Source organism: Oreochromis aureus, linkage group 14 (assembly GCF_013358895.1).
Source record: "Oreochromis aureus strain Israel breed Guangdong linkage group 14, ZZ_aureus, whole genome shotgun sequence".
Lineage (NCBI taxonomy): Eukaryota > Metazoa > Chordata > Actinopteri > Cichliformes > Cichlidae > Oreochromis > Oreochromis aureus.
In genome coordinates, this window is record NC_052955.1 from 861,671 (window position 1) to 882,585 (window position 20,915).

Consider the following 20,915-nt stretch of genomic DNA (forward strand, 5'->3'; position numbering starts at 1 on the left):
AAAACTATTTCTGTATAAGTAATATGTTTTCTTTCTGTCTGTTAATAATCATGTGGAACTGCACATGATTATTTGCAACTAGCAGGTTGTTAATGCTATCCATCAAGTCTAAAAACAGCATGTTAATACGTGGAGATCCTGAAAGCTGCTCCAAAAAGGATCAGATTATATTTGAAATATTTGTTCAATTCTCCTCCAAACCCCAGCAGCTGTCTGCTGTAAGTTTTGACTGTTTACTAAAATAATAATAAAAGTGTTCCAACATCTCACTGGTTTTGTTCAGGCATACATGTGTACCGTGTTTATTAAGAGAGATGAAGCTTGCGTTTCTGTCATGTAGTGATTATGCTTAGCTGTATGACGCCTATTAGACATTATGAAACAGATGATACATAAAAGTGAATTTTGCCAAAGTGCTTAAGATTCTTTTTTAAATGATCTTTTTTTCTTAACGAAATCTACGACATCATGTGTAATTTTTTAATGTCATGTGTAATTTCCATTGCAAATATTAATCACAGTTAAATTAAGAGGGGATGGAGCTGTGATGTCATCACGTACACTGCCGTTACAATTGTAGAACGATTGCGCTACATTCTCGGGAAGTCCGAACTCCCGTGTGAACTTAGGTCTGGACTAGTGAAAGTATTTAGAGACAGTCTAACAGTCTGCAGTCTATGAACTAACCTCAGCTAACACCACTAGCTGTGTTGAGTATCCTTCATTAATAGTAATAAAAATCACACAGCAATAGCACATTGAAGATAATAAAGTTTCCCATTCTACTTTCTACTATTCCCATTTGGAATTTCCAAGTAAGAAATGCATTGTGAAGGCCTGATCTCCTCTATGCTTCAGTCGAGACCTCGGCTGTACTAAGAGCATCTGGCTGGACCATCTCGGTGCTCTTTTGGGGTTTTATATGTTGAGGAGTTTCCTTAAAGCATTTAACACTTTGAGAGTAAGTAAAAGACTCATGAAATCAATTTAGATGCAGCTGTTCATCTGCATCCAAAGTTCAAAGGTCACTCTCTGAGAATGCCAGTGTTCACATTGTGGACAGAGAAAACAGATAGTTTGAAAGAGGAGTGAACGAAGCATCTATGTCCACTGTGAGCGACCATCTTTGAACAGAGGGTGGGGCTTACCACACCAACTGTCTGCCATCTATAATCCGGTCGTTTTAACGCCCACTCACACCTTGGGTCAGTTGATTTCAGTAGGTCACATGATGGGGGTCAGGGTCTTTGAGTGGTTTCACCTGCTGATGATGACACACACCCTTTTCACACCTTGGGTCATGTGATGAGCAGTGTTGGTCAAGTTACTTGAAAATACTAATTAATTACTAATTACTGATCACTTCTCTAAGAAAGTAATCCCATTACTTATGTGTAATAAAGCAACAGACCTTTCAGCCCAATTCTATTTTTTCTCCATAAACCATCATATAAAACTGAATCAAATGAAAAAGTCTCTTTTTAAAACTTGTTTCATTAGTTTTAATCTTTTAACTTTTTGCATCAAGCAAAAATTAAATTATATGCAACAGTCTTTGACTTGAAGAAATATGTTTAACATTTAAACATATTGTCTGCATATTCCAGCATATAAACTAAAATCATGTTTTGTGTTTACACTCACTCTTTCAAATAGATGCAAGTAAAACACAGCAGAAAATAAATAAAATCAAAGATTCAGCAGCACTTAAATCTATTGTCACCTGTTTAGCAGCAATGGGGCGGGTGGAGGTTTGCCCACAGCGGTCATTCAAGATTCAAAGATTCAAAGTGCTTATTGTCATGTGTATAGAAGAAAAAGCATTTCTCCCTGCAATGAAAACCCTCCTTTGCTGTCCATACACAAATGTATGGAAGGTAAGAGTTGGAGGAACAAGATAAATAAGGATAAAAAATAGTGAAAGATAAATAAATAAGTACAAAAATAAGTCAATGAAGATAAGTGAGGTATGCAGTTGTCATTGTAAATGGATGTACAAAGGAGCTTAATGTACAAAATGAACTTAGTGTGAAAATTATCCTGATGTGTAAATTGCATTTGAGGTAGGTGAGCTGTTCAGGAGTCTGATAGCAGTGGGGAAGAAGGAGTGATCATGTCAGTGGGAGGATCCGGGGGTTTCTTTGTGAATGTCATATTCCCATGGCAGCGTGCTCAGTGCTTGTTACTTGAAAAAAGTTCAATTCAATTCAGTTTTATTTATATAGCGCCAAATCACAACAGCAGTCGCCTCAAGGCGCTTTATATTGTACAGTAGATACAGAGAAAAACTCAACAATCATATGACCTCCTATGAGCAAGCACTTTGGCGACAGTGGGAAGGAAAACCCCTTTAACAGGAAGAAACCTCCGCAGAACCAGGTTCAGGAGGGGCGGGCCATCTTCATGCGACCGGTTGGGGTGAGAGAAGGAAGACAGGATAAAGACATGCTGTGGAAGAGAGACAGAAATTAATAACAGATATGATTCGATGCAGAGAGGTCTATTAACACATAGTGAGTGAGAAAGGTGACTGGAAAGGAAAAACTCAATGCATCATGGGAATCCCGGCAGCCTATGTCTATTGCAGCATAACTAAGGGAGGATTCAGGGTCACCTGGTCCAGCCCTAACTATATGCTTTAGCAAAAGGAAAGTTTGAAGCCTAATCTTGAAAGTAGAGATAGTGTCTGTCTCCTGAATCCAAACTGGAAGCTGGTTCCACAGAAGAGGGGCCTGAAAACTGAAGGCTCTGCCTCCCATTCTACTTTTAAATACTCTAGGAACAACAAGTAGGCCTGCAGTGCGAGAGCGAAGTGCTCTAATAGGGTGATATGGTACTACAAGGTCATTAAGATAAGATGGGGCCTGATTATTTAAGACCTTGTATGTGAGGAGCAGGATTTTGAATTCAATTCTGGATTTAACAGGAAGCCAATGAAGGGAAGCCAAAACAGGAGAAATTGTTTCTCTTCCTAGTCCCTGTCAGGACTCTTGCTGCAGCATTTTGGATCAGCTGAAGGCTTTTCAGGGAGTTTTTAGGACATCCTGATAATAAAGAATTACAGTAGTTACAGAGCTGAAGTTCAGAGCTGAAGTTCAGAGGCTGTCAGATTGGTGTGTAGATAACAACCTGGACCTCAATACCACCAAGACAAAAGAACTGGTAGTTGACTTCAGAAGGAGGAAGTCCGAGCTGCAGCTTGTCAGCATCAACGGGAGTGCGTGGAAAGGGTCTCCAGTTTCAAGTTTCTGGGTGTGCACATAGACACAGACCTCCAATGGAGCTCTAACACCTCTGCGGTCTTAAAGAAGGCCCAACAGCGCCTCCACTTTCTGAGAATCCTCAGAAAATGGACCTGAAGAAGGAGCTGCTGACCGCCTTCTACCGCTGCTCCATTGAAAGTGTGCTGACATATTGCATCGGTGTATGGTTCTCCAGCTGCACCACAGCACACAGAAAGGCACTCCAGAGGGTCATCAATATGGCCCAAAAATCATTGGACATCCTCTTCCCTCCCTGAAGGACCTGTACAGCACTCGCTGTCTCAAGAGGGCACGCAGCATCCTCACGAGACTGTACACACCCAGGACACCGGGTGTTTAAGCTGCTGCCATCTGGCAGGAGGTTCAGGCTGCTGAGGTCCCGAACAAACAGACTTAAGGACAGCTTTTACAACAGGGCAATAGCCCTAATCAATGCAAATAGCTGACCTGATTGGCTACCTGCCTGGACTTTTTTAGGGGAGGTAACAATGTTTAAAACAATAACAATAATAATATTTATATTTATAACAAGGTGCAATAATAATTAATGTGCAATAATAACAGTGTGCAATACTCTTAAAACACTTATTCTTCTTTTTTTATTTCTAAGTTAATATACTGTGTTGTGTTGTTTGTGTTATGCCAGTGATGTGTCATATCGTGTCGTGTTGTGTTATATGTAGTACCGACGTAGGACAGTTTTTCCAATTTCATTGTACTACTGTACTATGTATGACTGTGCAATGACAATAAAGAATTATCTTATCTTATCTTATCTTATCTAGTCCAGCCTGGAAGTAATAAATGCATGAACTAGTTTTTCAGCATCACTCTGAGACAGGATATTTCTAATTTCCATTTCTGATGCTTCAGCACCAGAAATGGAGTAGTTATTGTAATCCAATTACTTTTTTTCACACCAGCCTATTAATCAACGAAAGACCAAGACAGACTTTTAATTCATTTGAAAGCCTGATGCTTAGCCTCGTCCACCCCAGCTGTAAAACTCAGAAACCAGTCTTACTTGTTATCATCTATCGTCCACCTGGGCCTTACACAGAGTTTCTCTCTGATTTCTCAGACTTTTTATCTGATTTAGTGCTCAGCTCAGATAAAATCATTATTGTGGGTGATTTTAACATCCATGTAGATGCTAAAAATGACAGCCTCAACATGGCATTTAATCTGTTATTAGACTCAATTGGCTTCTCTCAAAATGTAAAAGAACCCACCCACCACTTTAATCACACTCTAGATCTTGTTTTAACATATGGCATAGAAACTGAACATTTAACAGTGTTTCCTGAAAACCCTCTGCTGTCTGATCATTTCCTGATAACATTTACATTTACAATAATTGATTACACAGCAGTGGAGAGTAGACTTTATCACAGTAGATGTCTTTCTGAAAGTGCTGTAACTAAGTTTAAGAATATAATCCACCCACTGTTATCATCTTCAATGCCCTGTACCAACATAGAGCAGAGCAGCTATCTGAACGCTACTCCAACAGAGGTCGATTATCTTGTTAATAATTTTACCTCCTCACTACGTACGACTCTGGATACTGTAGCTCCTGTGAAAACTAAGGCCTCAAATCAGAAGTACCTGACTCGCGGTATAATTCTCAAACACGTAGCCTAAAGCAGATAACTCGTAGCTGGAGAGGAAATGGCGTGTCACAAATTTAGAGGATCATCATTTAGCCTGGAGAAATAGTTTGCTGCTTTATAAGAAAGCCCTCCGCAAAAGCCAGAACATCTTACTATTCGTCACTGATTGAAGAAAATAAGAACAACCCCAGGTTTCTCTTCAGCACTGTAGCCAGGCTGACAAACAGTCAGAGCTCTACTGAGCCAACCATCCCTTTAACGTTAACTAGTAATGACTTCATGAACTTCTTCACAAATAATATTTTTATCATTAGAGAAAAAATTACCAATGATCATCCCACAGATGTAATATTATCTACAGCTACTTTTAGTACCATTGATGTTAAGTTAGACTCTTTTTCTCCAATTGATCTTTCTGAGTTAACTTCAATAATTACTTCCTCCAAAGCATCAACGTGTCTTTTAGACCCCATTCCTACAAAACTGCTCAAAGAAGTCCTGCCATTAATTAATTCTTCGATCTTAAATATGATCAACCTATCTCTAATAATCAGCTATGTACCACAGGCCTTCAAGCTGGCTGTAGTTAAACCTTTACTTAAAAAGCATCTCTAGACCCAGCAGTCTTAGCTAATTACAGGCCAATCTCCAACCTTCCTTTCATATCAAACATCCTTGAAAGAGTAGTTGTCAAACAGCTAACAGATCATCTGCAGAGGAATGGCTTATTTGAAGAGTTTCAGTCAGGTTTCAGAGCTCATCACAGCACAGAAACAGCTTTAGTGAAGGTTACAAATGATCTTCTTATGGCCTCTGACAGTGGACTCATCTCTGTGCTTGTCCTGCTAGACCTCAGTGCAGCGTTTGATACTGTTGACCACAATATCCTATTAGAGCGATTAGAACATGCTGTAGGTATTACAGGTACTGCACTGCAGTGGTTTGTATCATATCTATCTAATAGACTCCAATTTGTACATGTAAATGGAGAGTCCTCTTCACACACTAAGGTCAATTATGGAGTTCCACAGGGTTCAGTGCTAGGACCAATTCTGTTTACATTATACATGCTTCCTTAGGCAGCATCATTAGAAGACATAGCATACATTTTCACTGCTATGCAGATGACACGCAGCTCTATCTATCCATGAAGCCAGGTAACACACACCAATTAGTTAAACTGCAGGAATGTCTTAAAGACATAAAGACCTGGATGGCCGCTAACTTTCTGCTTCTTAATTCAGATCAAACTGAGGTTATTGTACTCGGCCCTGAAAATCTTAGAAATATGGTATCTAAGCAGATTCTTACTCTGGATGGCATTACCTTGGCCTCCAGTAACGCTGTGAGGAACCTTGAGTCATTTTTGACCAGGACATGTCCTTCAATGCACATATTAAACAAATATGTAAGACTGCTTTCTTCCATTTGTGCAACATCTCTAAAATTAGAAATATCCTGTCTCAGAGTGATGCTGAAAACTAGTTCATGCATTTATTACTTCCAGGCTGGACTACTGTAATTCATTATTATCAGGATGTCCTAAAACTCGCTGAAAAGCCTTCAGCTGATCCAAAATGCTGCAGCAAGAGTCCTGACAGGGACTAGAAAGAGAGAGCAGATTTCTCCTGTTTTGGCTTCCTTCATTGGCTTCCTGTTAAATCCAGAATTCAAAATCCTGCTCCTCACATACAAGGTCTTAAATAATCAGGCCCCATCTTATCTTAATGACCTTGTAGTACCATATCACCCTATTAGAGCACTTCGCTCTCACACTGCAGGCCTACTTGTTGTTCCTAGAGTATTTAAAAGTAGAATGGGAGGCAGAGCCTTCAGTTTTCAGGCCCCTCTTCTGTGGAACCAGCTTCCAGTTTGGATTCAGGAGACAGACACTATCTCTACTTTCAAGATTAGGCTTCAAACTTTCCTTTTTGCTAAAGCATATAGTTAGGGCTGGACCAGGTGACCCTGAATCCTCCCTTAGTTATGCTGCAGTCTTACATATTTGTTTAATATGTGCGTTGAAGGACATGTCCTGGTCAAAAATGACTCCAAGGTTCCTCACAGTGTTACTGGAGGCCAAGGTAATGCCATCCAGAGTAAGAATCTGCTTAGATACCATATTTCTAAGATTTTCAGGGCCGAGTACAATAACCTCAGTTTGATCTGAATTAAGAAGCAGAAAGTTAGCGGCCATCCAGGTCTTTATGTCTTTAAGACATTCCTGCAGTTTAACTAATTGGTGTGTGTTACCTGGCTTCATGGATAGATAGAGCTGCGTGTCATCTGCATAGCAGTGAAAGTGTATGCTATGTCTTCTAATGATGCTGCCTAAGGGAAGCATGTGTAATGTAAACAGAATTGGTCCTAGCACTGAACCCTGTGGAACTCCATAATTGACCTCAGTGTGTGAAGAGGACTCTCCATTTACATGTACAAATTGGAGTCTATTAGATAGATATGATACAAACCACTGCAGTGCAGTACCTGTAATACCTACAGCATGTTCTAATCGCTCTAATAGGATATTGTGGTCAACAGTATCAAACGCAGCACTGAGGTCTAGCAGGACAAGCACAGAGATGAGTCCACTGTCAGAGGCCATAAGAAGATCATTTGTAACCTTCACTAAAGCTGTTTCTGTGCTGTGATGAGCTGACTGAAACCTGACTGAAACTCTTCAAATAAGCCATTCCTCTGCAGATGATCTGTTAGCTGTTTGACAACTACTCTTTCAAGGATGTTTGATATGAAAGGAAGGTTGGAGATTGGCCTGTAATTAGCTAAGACTGCTGGGTCTAGAGATGCTTTTTAAGTAAAGGTTTAACTACAGCCAGCTTGAAGGCCTGTGGTACATAGCTGATTATTAGAGATAGGTTGATCATATTTAAGATCTAAGAATTAATTAATGGCAGGACTTCTTTGAGCAGTTTTGTAGGAATGGGGTCTAAAAGACACGTTGATGGTTTGGAGGAATTAATTATTGAAGTTAACTCAGAAAGATCAATTGGAGAAAAAGAGTCTAACTTAACATCAATGGTACTAAAAGTAGCTGTAGATAATATTACATCTGTGGGATGATCATTGTAATTTTTTCTCTAATGATAAAAATATTATTTGTGAAGAAGTTCATGAAGTCATTACTAGTTAACGTTAAAGGGATTGTTGGCTCAGTAGAGCTCTGACTGTTTGTCAGCCTGGCTACAGTGCTGAAGAGAAACCTGGGGTTGTTCTTATTTTCTTCAATCAGTGACGAATAGTAAGATGTTCTGGCTTTATGGAGGGCTTTCTTATAAAGCAGCAAACTATTTCTCCAGGCTAAATGATGATCCTCTAAATTTGTGACACGCCATTTCCTCTCCAGCTTATGAGTTATCTGCTTTAGGCTACGTGTTTGAGAATTATACCACGGAGTCAGGTACTTCTGATTTGAGGCCTTAGTTTTCACAGGAGCTACAGTATCCAGAGTCGCACGTAGTGAGGAGGTAAAATTATTAACAAGATGATCGACCTCTGTTGGAGTAGCGCTCAGATAGCTGCTCTGCTCTATGTTGGTACAGGGCATTGAAGATGATAACAGTGGGTGGATTATATTCTTAAACTTAGTTACAGCACTTTCAGAAAGACATCTACTGTGATAAAGTCTACTCTCCATTGCTGTGTAATCAATTATTGTAAATGTAAATGTTATCAGGAAATGATCAGACAGCAGAGGGTTTTCAGGAAACACTGTTAAATGTTCAGTTTCTATGCCATATGTTAAAACAAGATCTATAGTGTGATTAAAGTGGTGGGTGGGTTCTTTTACATTTTGAGAGAAGCCAATTGAGTCTAATAACAGATTAAATGCCATGTTGAGGCTGTCATTTTAGCATCTACATGGATGTTAAAATCACCCACAATAATGATTTTATCTGAGCTGAGCACTAAATCAGATAAAAGTCTGAGAAATCAGAGAGAAACTCTGTGTAAGGCCCAGGTGGACGATAGATGATAACAAGTAAGACTGGTTTCTGAGTTTTACAGCTGGGGTGGACGAGGCTAAGCATCAGGCTTTCAAATGAATTAAAAGTCTGTCTGGGTCTTTGGTTGATTAATAGGCTGGTGTGAAAAAAAGTAATTGGATTATTATAACTACTCCATTTCTGGTGCTGAAGCATCAGAAATGGAAATTAGAAATATTCTGTCTCAGAGTGATGCTGAAAAACTAGTTCATGCATTTATTACTTCCAGGCTGGACTACTGTAATTCTTTATTATCAGGATGTCCTAAAACTCACTGAAAAGCCTTCAGCTGATCCAAAATGCTGCAGCAAGAGTCCTGACAGGGACTAGGAAGAGAGAGCAGATTTCTCCTGTTTTGGCTTCCCTTCATTGGCTTCCTGTTAAATCCAGAATTGAATTCAAAATCCTGCTCCTCACATACAAGGTCTTAAATAATCAGGCCCCATCTTATCTTAATGACCTTGTAGTACCATATCACCCTATTAGAGCACTTCCCTCCTCGCACTGCAGGCCTACTTGTTGTTCCTAGAGTATTTAAAAGTAGAATGGGAGGCAGAGCCTTCAGTTTTCAGGCCCCTCTTCTGTGGAACCAGCTTCCAGTTTGGATTCAGGAGACAGACACTATCTCTACTTTCAAGATTAGGCTTCAAACTTTCCTTTTGCTAAAGCATATAGTTAGGGCTGGACCAGGTGACCCTGAATCCTCCCTTAGTTATGCTGCAATAGACGTGAGCTGCCGGGATTCCCATGATGCATTGTGTTTTTCCTTTCCAGTCACCTTTCTCACTCACTATGTGTTAATAGACCTCTCTGCATCGAATCATATCTGTTATTAATCTCTGTCTCTCTCCCACAGCGTGTCTTTATCCTGTTTTTCTTCTTTCACCCCAACCGGTCGCAGCAGATGGCCCCGCCCCTCCCTGAGCCTGGTTCTGCCGGAGGTTTCTTCCTGTTAAAAGGGAGTTTTTCCTTCCCACTGTTGCCAAAGTGCTTGCTCATAGGGGGTCATATGATTGTTGGGTTTTTCTCTGTATTTATTATTGTGCTATCTACTGTACAATATAAAGCGCCTTGAGGCGACTTTTGTTGTGATTTGGCGCTATATAAATAAAATTGAATTGAATTGAATTGAATTGAATTGAAGCAGATGATCAATAGCGACCCAGTTAAGGGACACTCCCACTAGAGCTTAAAATCAGGGAGGGAAAGCTGGTGATATGGGAAACATGGATCTGGTATTTTGTGTTTGTCTGGCCAGCTATTTTTGCACTAGAGTTTGACTTGTTTTAGTGTTTCATCTTTGTCTTGCTGCTCTCTTATTTGTTGTAGTCTCTCCTCTGTGGCAGGAAGGCCTGAAATCACCTGATGTGCATACAAGTCTATTTTATGTATTTCAACCATCCTTTCTGGCAATCTGGACAGCACATCTGCAGTTGCTATGTGTTTGCCTGGGACATGTGAGATGGTGAAAGAGTACCTCATTAATCTCATTCTCAGTCTTTGTGCTCGTGGCGACAATTCATCTAAGTTCTTTGCTTGTGATCTCTCTCAAATGCAATGCAATGCCGATGAGAAAATCAGAGAATTGCTCGCATCCCCAGTCTATGGCTAACGCTTCCTTCTCTATTTGAGCATATTTTAGTCCCGTGGGGGGTTAATACTCTTAAAGCGAAGGCCTCTGCCTTGGTTGTATCATCCTCTTGTTTCTGAAGTAGCACTGCTCCCAGTCCATAGGAGGCTGCATCAGCTGATACTGTTGTTTGTGCTTTGGGACTGTAGAGTGCCAAGTTTGATGGTTTACTCGGTTCTGACATGTCTGTGAAGCTCTGGGAGTGTCGCCCCCAAGAGGGACAATGGACCCCCTAATGATCCTCTTCTATGTTGTGCCATGCGTATGTGAAGTGGCTGTTTGGTCTCTGCAATGTAGAGGTCTGGGCATTCCTCGCTGCACTGTACAGCACTGTTTGTCGAGCCTCACTCCAACACCACATGACTTTGGTACTGAGTAGTTCTCTCAATGGCTGTGTTTTCTCTGCTAGGTGGGGAAGGTACTTGCCTAGATGATTAACCATTCCCAGGAATCGTCTCACTCCACTTACAACAGTGGGTGCCTCTCACTTTTTCTGGGTCTGCTTTGACTCCTGTACTGTCAATGATCTGTCCGAGGAACTCAACTGAGGTTTTTGCAAACTCACATTTCTCACTTTTCAATGTCACACCTGCTTTTGTGAGCCGCTCGAGGGCTGCAACTAGTGTCTTTTCGTGCCGGGTCTGTGTGTCAGCATAACCCATAAAGTCATCCATTTGGCAGACAACTCTGTCCAGCCCCTCCAAGAGCTGAGACATTCATTTTAGAAAATGCTCAGGGGCTGAGGATATGGCGAAACAGAGTCTATGGAAACAATACCTTCCAAATAGCGTGATGAAGGTTGTGAGAAGAGCTGACTGCTTGGACCATTGACTGTAGAAAACATGGATGACGTGACTCCGCCTCCTCCCATTGTGCAAAAATGAAGCCAAAATACCCCGCTTGTGGAGGCTGCCATCTTGCAAATTTGGAGCCAGAGTCTGCGCAGTAGTGACTTGAGGTGGAGCGACTGTGTAACGCTCCCGCCCACACACCCGCTGGACATGACCGCAAACACGCCCCTCTACACTTTTTACGTAGCCCGGCTGCTCCAGTTTTTTTGCTGGTTTACCGCAGCTGACGACTCGTTTAATTAAGGTAAATACAACCATGTCACTGTTATAAAAAAAGACATACAGCTTATCATCTTATAGTTCTAAAATCACTCTGTTGTTAATTCGTTTGCTAGATTAGCCACTAGCATACGCACTGTGTTGGAGGCTTGTTGCTAGCTAGTTAGCGATGCTACACACCTGCTACTCTAATAGTCTGTGTTATTGAAGGATTCAGCACTTCTTATGTTTGTTATCCATTTTTAGACAGCGATGAGATCAGCTGCACACTCTACAGAGGCCCAGAGTTACTGTTAATATCAAAAATATAATGCTGTCCTTTGAGATTTTAACATAAGACTGTGAGTGTAATGGATCTAAAACTGTTTGAATCTTCAGAGCCCTCTACAGCCTGGTAACATGGAGACTTTAAAAACATCAGCAGAACGTTTCAGTAGTGTAGTCTAATTTGTTCTTTTCATTTAATAACAGAGTCCATATTATATCAACAGCTACATTCACCCTGGAGAGAAACTAGTGAGGGAGACCATCAGGACCAAGCTGGGTTTCCTGGGTCCAGAGGTTTGGAGAAACTTCTTCCCTTTCTTCATCACAGCTGTCCTGTGCCAGAAGTTCTGTTGACCCACTGAGAGAGGCTTCATTTAAGAAACACCAGGAAGACTGAAGCTCATCACATTGATCAAGCAGGACTCATGATCTTCACCAGCAGCTCCCTCACAGGGAAATCTTCAGCACTCCTCCGTAGGCCCGCCCCAGGAGATGGATAAACCCAGCATTTCATGAACACTGTGATGGAGACCTTTGCTTTGTGTAATGTTATAAATACTCGGATACTCCCCAGAGGCTCCAGACTTTTACATAAAGATATTATATTCAGTCCTGTAGAAAGTTATATATTTAAAAATATATGATCCTCTCTGGTTACTCTGGTATGAATAACTCTGAATCACTTTATGGTAAATAACACACTATGTGTAAAAAAAACTGTGAAAGAATTCCAGATGACAAGTTTGTAGTTCAACATACAAGTGACGACCTTTGACCTTCATCAGGTTTTATTAAGTTGTGTTAGAGAAAATCTCATATGCTCTTCATGCAGCTGAGTACATCAAGTGTTTAAAACAGAAGCTGTGCAGGTCTGAGATCAGCAGCTTTGTGAAACATCAAACTGAGGTCCTGTTAATGCTGATATACAGTTACACACACACACAGTTACATGAGTGATTAATCCTTTTGTTTTTTTGTCTTTAACTTTATCAATAAAGCTGCAGCTTCCACTGACAGCACATGTGGTACTTTAACCTTTGTACTGTTTTCATCAGTTCATTTTGCAGTTAACATGTGAACATGTTGGATGATCTGTCTGCTGTCACTGGGTGGTGCTGAGGTCTGAATCTGAGGGCAGCTCCTGTAATCACAAAGACAACAGAACCATCAAACTCAAATATAAATTTTATCCCTCAAAATTGAAATAAAGCTGATCCTTCTGTCCTCACACACTCAGGATCTGAAGTTCTTCTCTTACATTTTTTCAGTATTACAGTACACTACAGTACTTTTAATCCATAGTTCCTGATTAATGAGGAGTTACTGAAGTACAAGCTTTTAAAAAGATGTTACTGTCTTTACAGATGTGGCAAGAGACTGAAAACATGCTGTTGTTTGCACATATTTAATAATCAGCTCTGCACAGGAGCTGCAGCAGCGTGCAGCCTGTTGTTTTTACAGTATAATACTTGTAATAAAAGTACAGTAACAGTAATTAGTGACTCAGTAGCCCGGAGCGTTTCTCTTAATTTCTTTAGTAAGTTCATTCACCTGCACAGATTAGCTAAACGAACCCCGACAGCCGAGTGCTCATCTTAGCTAGCTAGGTCTCAAGACGTAGCTAAGGACGGTAGTTACGGATTAGCTTACAAACACGTTTAACTTACCGAAAAAGTGCAGCGGGCCTCGGGTCCTTCTGTCGGGTAGTCCAGTTTACTGAAGAACACCTCAGGCTGTCAGGTTAAAACACTCGGTCGTGTTTTTCGTAGCGTAAACGCTGGCCCTCCTCTCAGAGCCTACGCCTATCTGCTATTCCCGAACAGAGATACGCAAGTTTCTCCGTGACTGCAGCTGCCAGTCAAAGCTGCTATGATGACGTTTTCACCCCAATTTAACATCACCGCGGTAGGAATTAGAATCAAACTTATGGGAAAGAGACCCTTGGACATCAATCAGCATGATGAGAACTATTGATAACAAAAGAAAGAATCTTTGGAAAAAAATTATCTAAGGAGAATAAATTTATTTTAGTCTGACCCCAGTCCCATCCGCTAACATGGAGGAGGCGGGGTTTATGACCTATACTGCAGCCAGACACCAGGGGGCGATAGAGATGTTTTGGCTTCATTTTGGGGGAGCTGTCGCGTCGTCCATGTTTTGTACAGTCAATGGCTTGGACAAAGGTACTTGCCAAAATCCTGAGTTAAACCTCTGTTGTCCTAGGGTGTGCTCTACTGATGGCAACATGTGTCTTTCTCTTTTCACAGAATTGTTCAGTTTGGTCAAGTCAACGCACACGCACTTCTTCTCTGTTTGGTTTGGGTACTGGAACCATTCCTGCGCACCAGTCAGTAGGCTGCTCTACTCTGGAGATTACCCCTAACTCTTCCATATGAGCTAGCTCTTTTTTGACTTGGGTAACGGGGAAGTGGGACCCTTCAGGGGAAATGGCTATCATCTGCTTTAAGCTCAATTTTGTATTCAATTCAATTCAATTAAATTCAATAAAACTTTGATCCCGAAGGTTGGCCCCGAAGGAAATTGGGTTAAGGCTGCCGGCCTTATGCCAGCGCCATCTTACCCTTACACAAACATCACATGGGGAAGACAGGTCTCCCCCAGACTGAGCTCCAACAGGGAGATCAGTTTGAGAACACCTCAGCACACATGAATCATCACAGCTCACAACACAGAAGACATAAGCTTCGAAGGCGTTTGGAGGGGGTGAGTTTAGGTATGTGTCAGTGTACATGCGTATGTGTGTGTGTGTTCCGTGTTCAGCCAAGAGATAGTGTCCCTTAAATCGGTTAGGCAAAAGTCAACAATCTTCGGATGATGTGGGTGGCCTTGAAGGAGGGGGGAGAGAGTCACAACAACAGTCTTGTTATCTAAGGGAGAATTTTGTTATTCCCGTCAGCTTTTGCCTTGAGCATCCAGCTGACGCCAGGGGGCCGCATGAGATGAAGATGGTATATATAACATAAGATATATCAGAGTGTTAACCTGGTTATTTTCCAATTGTAGCTCGAGTCCGGATGCAATCCTGAATCGCTTAAAGCGTTGGATCCATTTCAGCCACTGTTCTGGCTTTGAAAAGTTGAACTTTGGCGACGGTGACAACTTGGAAAGCTGTTGGCGCGGCTGCCATGGTGCTAGACGCAAGATCCTAGTTAGCACTTGCTAATTTGTTAGCTTAGCTCTTACTGTACTTTTAATTCAAATCAAATTCAATTCAGTGTGAATTCTCTTTGGTGAGAAAGCTTTTGTTTTTCTTGACCTTCTTCGTCCCTCCAGAGAACCTCTGATACCATGTTTTGGTAGCTCTGGGCTTTATAATAGCAGCAATATTAATGAGACAAGGACAGTTCTCTCTTAATGCGGTGACTGCGTTTATTGCCAAGCTGCAATGCACAACACAAGGCACAACCACCAGAGGGTGCTGCATGAACCATTAAATTAGTCCCTACCATAACAGATGTAGCCTCAGAAGTGGTGGTAACCCATTGTGAACACATGAATGTGTATAAATGAAGATCTGGCAGACACCATAGAGGAAAACACACTACCTGTCATCCATCTCATCATTTACCTGTTTTTCAGGACCAGATATAATCTGTTGGCTGCCCTCTCACTCGGGGCGTGTTACATGTACAACTAATTCAATACTAGTCATATTTAAGTAGACTCTTTCTCTTTGATTGGTGTTTCTAAATTTATGTCAGTGACCCTCAAACTGCTCAGAGAAGTCCTACCATTAATTCATATCAGATTCTGTCTGTTAATGGGCTGTCAGTAACACAGTAACAGCGAGGAGTCTAAGAGTCATCTTTGACCAGGACATGTCCTTCAATGCACATATTAAACAAATATGTAAGACTGCTTTCTTCCATTTGCGCAACATCTCTAAAATTAGAAATATCCTGTCTCAGAGTGATGCTGAAAAACTAGTTCATGCATTTATTACTTCCAGGCTGGACTACTGTAATTCTTTATTATCAGGATGTCCTAAAAACTCCCTGAAAAGCCTTCAGCTGATCCAAAATGCTGCAGCATTTCATCACCAACACTGCCCACACGAAGAGCTTCAATAATTCAAATTAACTCATGTGACCTAGTAGTCGGTCATTATAAGTAAGACTTGCATAAACTGCATATTTTGGACACTTTCAGACTGTATATTAACGGGTTGAAAAGCGGCTGGCATGTAATATAGTACAACGATAAGAAAATGCAAAAAATATTAGGCACACGACTCATATCGAACCAGCTCTGAAGTACATCAAAGAAATAACCAAAAGAGAAGTTGATGGATTCTAGGCGCAGCCAAGTGGCAGAGGGCTTTCACTTCGGTGGCCTCAGAATCTCATCTCTGCTTTTTGCGGATGATGTGGTTCTGTTGGCTTCATCAGGTGAAGGCCTCCAGCTCACACTGGAACGGTTTGCAGCCGAGTGTGAAGCAGTGGAAATGAGGATCAGCACCTCCAAATCTGAGGCCATGGTTCTCAGCCGGAAAAGGGTGGAGTGCCCACTCTGGGTCGGGGATGAGTTCCTGCCCCAAGTGGAGGAGTTCAAGTATCTCGGGTCTTGTTCGCGAGTGATGGGAGAAGGGAGCCGGAGATCGACAGACGGATTGGTGCTGCGGCTGCAGTGATGCGGACGCTGCACCGGGTCCGTCGTGGTGAAGAGGGAGCTGAGTGTAAAAGCGGCTCTCAATTTACCGGTCGATCTACGTCCCGACCCTCACCTATGGCCACGAGCTGTGGGTAGTGACCGAAAGAACGAGATCGCGGATACAAGCGGCAGAAATGGGCTTCCTCCGAAGGGTGGCTGGCCTCTCCCTTAGAGATAGGGTGAGAAGTTCGGCCATCCGGGAGGGGCTCAGAGTAGAGCCGCTGCTCCTCCACATCGAAAGGAGCCAGTTGAGGTGGTTCGGGCATCTGACAAGGATGCCTCCTGGGCGCCTCCTGGGTGAGGTGTTCCGGGCATGTCCCACCGGGAGGAGGCCCCGGGGCAGACCCAGGACACGCTGGAGAGATTATATTTCTCGGCTGGCCTGGGAACGCCTTGGTGTTCCCCCGGATAAGCTGGAGGAGGTGGCTGGGGAGAGGGAGGTCTGGGCTTCTCTGCTTAGGCTGCTGCCCCCGCGACCTGGCCTCGGATAAAGCGGATGAAGATGGATGGATGGATGGAAGTTGATGAGAGAAGCGAGGTGAGGCGTGCAGGTGCTGACGGCTTTCTGTCGGGTCTGTTTGGACCCAGAAAAACAGACTTTAAGGATCCTCATGTAAGAGTAAATGATTAAGAGCATGAGACCCAGGAACAGGCTAAACAGATATCCAAGGACATCGTTGACTGGAGTGTCAGAACAGATCAGATTCAATATAGAATTGTGACAGTACACCCGGTGAATAATATTCCCACACAGCTGCAGAGAAGCACTCAGACAAATCACAACAGCAGTAGTAAGTGTGCTGTAAAACCACATGAAGGCAGTAATGACCACAACCTTACAGCGTGTCATTCGTGTGTTATATTGTAGAGGATAACATATTGCAAGATAAGACATGACTCCTAAAATGAAGAATTCTACACTTCCATAGACACACAAACAATAAACCTGCAGGAAGCACAGAGGAGCAGAAACAGTGTGAACATCAGAGAGGATCTGAAGCAGGAGGAACGGAAACAGCCCTGTACTACCATACAGCTCATTCACAAACAGGCTGCACAGAAACATGTACATAGGTTCATGTAAGCTTCTGTTCACACAGATAACCACAATCAGCAGGACGTTGGAACCAACTGTAAACATATACAGAGACATGACACTAATGAAATATAAGTATTTGAAAAGGGCGGTGTCAAAGTACGCAGTGAGGGTGAAATATAAAACCTGTGTAGAGTTTGTTTTAGTCCTCATTCCAGCTTTAACACAAATCATTCCACAGAACAGTTGACGAAGCAACTGCAATTATTTTTTCTCAGATTTATGAAGGTAAAGCATTTGCAACACATACAACAATAATGTGGTGTGTTCACAAATAGGAAAGTCATAAACAATACTGATGATAACTGAGAAGCAGCAGAGATTCAGGACATGAATCAAACTGAGCTGAGGGCTGATTCAGCTCCTCTTAAAGACAGAAACGCCCACAGCTGTTCCTGATGATGGTTACCTGCACAGGTCTATGACCCTCAGCCCAAGTACTCCATAGCCTTTTGGTAATCTTACTGAGGATTACCTAACTCGGGTTCCAGAGCATCAAATTGTGTGGTTTAGACAAAGCTGCTGGATCATAGAGATATGACAAGGTGTCAGACAAAATTCACACTTTTCAGTCTTAGGCCTACTCAATCAGACTGAATACACACACAGGATGAACACTGCTTAAAAGAATACATGTGTATTATTATCACTCCCACTGCACTTTATGTACATATAAATGTTATTGGATGTATTAAGCATTTGTACATAGGTAGTAGTTTGGCTTTTTTGTTTTTCATATTTGTATTTTTGATTATTATTTTTGTAGTACAGTGGTCCCTCGCTATAACGTGGTTCACCTTTCACGGCTTTGCTGTTTCGCAGCTTTCCTTTGTGCAATTTTGCATGCTTTTTCTTCTTCTTCTTCTTCTTTTTTTTTTTTTTTTTACAGCGCATTGTGTTCGATTGATTCATTCATGATTCATTAATGTTGAATTCTCGGGCAGCTGCTCTATTCCCATGTTCTGGACCGAAAACAGGGTTTGATCTTTGGTTTTATTCTATAATACTGGACTTATTTTTCTCAGAAGGTTTGAACTTTGAGAGTTTAAACAAGAGAGAAAAATGTGAAAATGTTCATGCCTGTCTGAGAAAACTGTATAAAGTGTGTAGTGAGGGGTTTTACAGCCTTAAAATATGTATAATAATTGTAAAAAATAAAGCTAGCTTCTTCACGGATTTCACCTATCCCGGGTTACTCTTAGAACATAACTCCTGCAATAAACATATATCTCTATATATCTCTAATTTACTTTTTCTTCCTTTCCTGTGTACTGGTATGAAACTGAAAGTGAATTTTCCCAGTCTTTGCCTATCTGTAATAACTTAGACTCTAAAAACTAAATTTAAAATGAAGTCACACAGCAGAAATAAATTTCATTACAGTTGAGGTCTTTCTGAAAGCACTGTAACTAAGTTTAAGGATATAATTTCCCCACACTTACCTCCTTCAATGCCATTTGCCAACACAATGCAAAGCAGCTACCTAAACTCTCAGGGCATTCTCATTACCGGCACGTAACATACCGACGATTTCTCACATCCCAAGGCGTCTCATGGGAACACAGTGTAACCTTCCGCATCCCTATGATACATGTCGGACTGTCGAAGGAATCCAATAGAATGACGCTAACACACATTCCAGCCATGTATTCCAGCCCTAACCCTAACCATAACCTTATCCCTAACCTTAACCACAACCTTAATCGTATTAGGTTGTGTTTTCTAAAGCGATTCATGATGAGAAAGTAAAATAAATGTACGTGTCGATTCAGTCCAAACGGGTCTCGTGTTTCCTTCGGTTTCTGAACGCATAACAGTGGAACGTGTTGGGTGGCCAAAAGCGTCACACAGTGTAGTATGTTACGCTTTGGGAGTGAGAACGTGTCGAAACTCTACTCCCACACGGGTAGATTATCTTTGTAAAATTATTACATCATCACTGCATACGACTGACTGTGGCTCCCCCTCAAATGAAAGCCTCAAATATGCACCTTAAAGCAGATAACCAATAATCTGGAGAGGGAATGGTTTCTGATTAATTTAGAAGATTTCTAGAAGACTTTGGCTACGTTCACACTGCAGGTCTTAATGCTCAATTCTGATTTTTTGATCAAATCCGATTTTTTTGTCTGCTTGTTCACACTACAAATAAAATGCGACAGCAAACGTGCTCTAGTGTGAACGCTCAAAGCGGCCCGCATGCGCAAAAGAAGACGTCACACACAACGCGCTCTGTTTAGACCCAGAGCAAACAATACAGGGAGTGCAGAATTATTAGGCAAATGAGTATTTTGTCCACATCATCCTCTTCATGCATGTTGTCTTACTCCAAGCTGTATAAGCTCGAAAGCCTACTACCAATTAAGCATATTAGGTGATGTGCATCTCTGTAATGAGAAGGGGTGTGGTCTAATGACATCAACACCCTATATCAGGTGTGCATAATTATTAGGCAACTTCCTTTCCTTTGGCAAATGGGTCAAAAGAAGGACTTGACAGGCTCAGAAAAGTCAAAAATAGTGAGATATCTTGCAGAGGGATGCAGCAGTCTTAAAATTGCAAAGCTTCTGAAGCATGATCATCGAACAATCAAGCGCTTTCATTCAAAATAGTCAACAGGGTCGCAAGAAGCGTGTGGAAAAACCAAGGCGCAAAATAACTGCCCATGAACTGAGAAAAGTCAAGCGTGCAGCTGCCAAGATGCCACTTGCCACCAGTTTGGCCATATTTCAGAGCTGCAACATCACTGGAGTGCCCAAAAGCACAAGGTGTGCAATACTCAGAGACATGGCCAAGGTAAGAAAGGCTGAAAGACGACCACCACTGAACAAGACACACAAGCTGAAACGTCAAGACTGGGCCAAGAAATATCTCAAGACTGATTTTTCTAAGGTTTTATGGACTGATGAAATGAGAGTGAGTCTTGATGGGCCAGATGGATGGGCCTGTGGCTGGATTGGTAAAGGGCAGAGAGCTCCAGTCCCGACTCAGACGCCAGCAAGGTGGAGGTGGAGTACTGGTTTGGGCTGGTATCATCAAAGATGAGCTTGTGGGGCCTTTTCGGGTTGAGGATGGAGTCAAGCTCAACTCCCAGTCCTACTGCCAGTTTCTGGAAGACACCTTCTTCAAGCAGTGGTACAGGAAGAAGTCTGCATCCTTCAAGAAAACATGATTTTCATGCAGGACATTGCTCCATCACACGTCCAAGTACTCCACAGCGTGGCTGGCAAGAAAGGGTATAAAAGAAGAAAAACTAAAGACATGGCCTCCTTGTTCACCTGATCTGAACCCCATTGAGAAC

General features: G+C 41.9%; 1 protein-coding gene across 1 annotated transcript; it reads right to left on the reverse strand.

Moving 5' to 3' along the window:
* Positions 1-15,972: 15,972 nt before the first annotated feature.
* Positions 15,973-17,767, reverse strand: LOC116335333 (olfactory receptor 10A3-like). The gene is made up of 2 exons (XM_039597970.1): positions 17,046-17,767; positions 15,973-16,156 (listed from the first exon to the last, which is right to left on the reverse strand). Exons 1-2 carry the CDS (start codon positions 17,765-17,767, stop codon positions 15,973-15,975), a joined length of 906 nt encoding a protein of 301 aa, XP_039453904.1.
* Positions 17,768-20,915: the final 3,148 nt, after the last annotated feature.

What these genes read in the sequence shown, in the direction of transcription:
- LOC116335333 (XM_039597970.1), bottom strand. Translation starts at nt 17,767, where the DNA reads ATGAGGACTAAAACAAACTCTACACAGGTTTTATATTTCACCCTCACT. An exon ending in ACGCCTCACCTCGCTTCTCT is followed by an intron (nt 16,157 to 17,045) that starts CATCAACTTCCA and finishes GCGCCTAGAATC; the next exon opens with CATCAACTTCTCTTTTGGTT.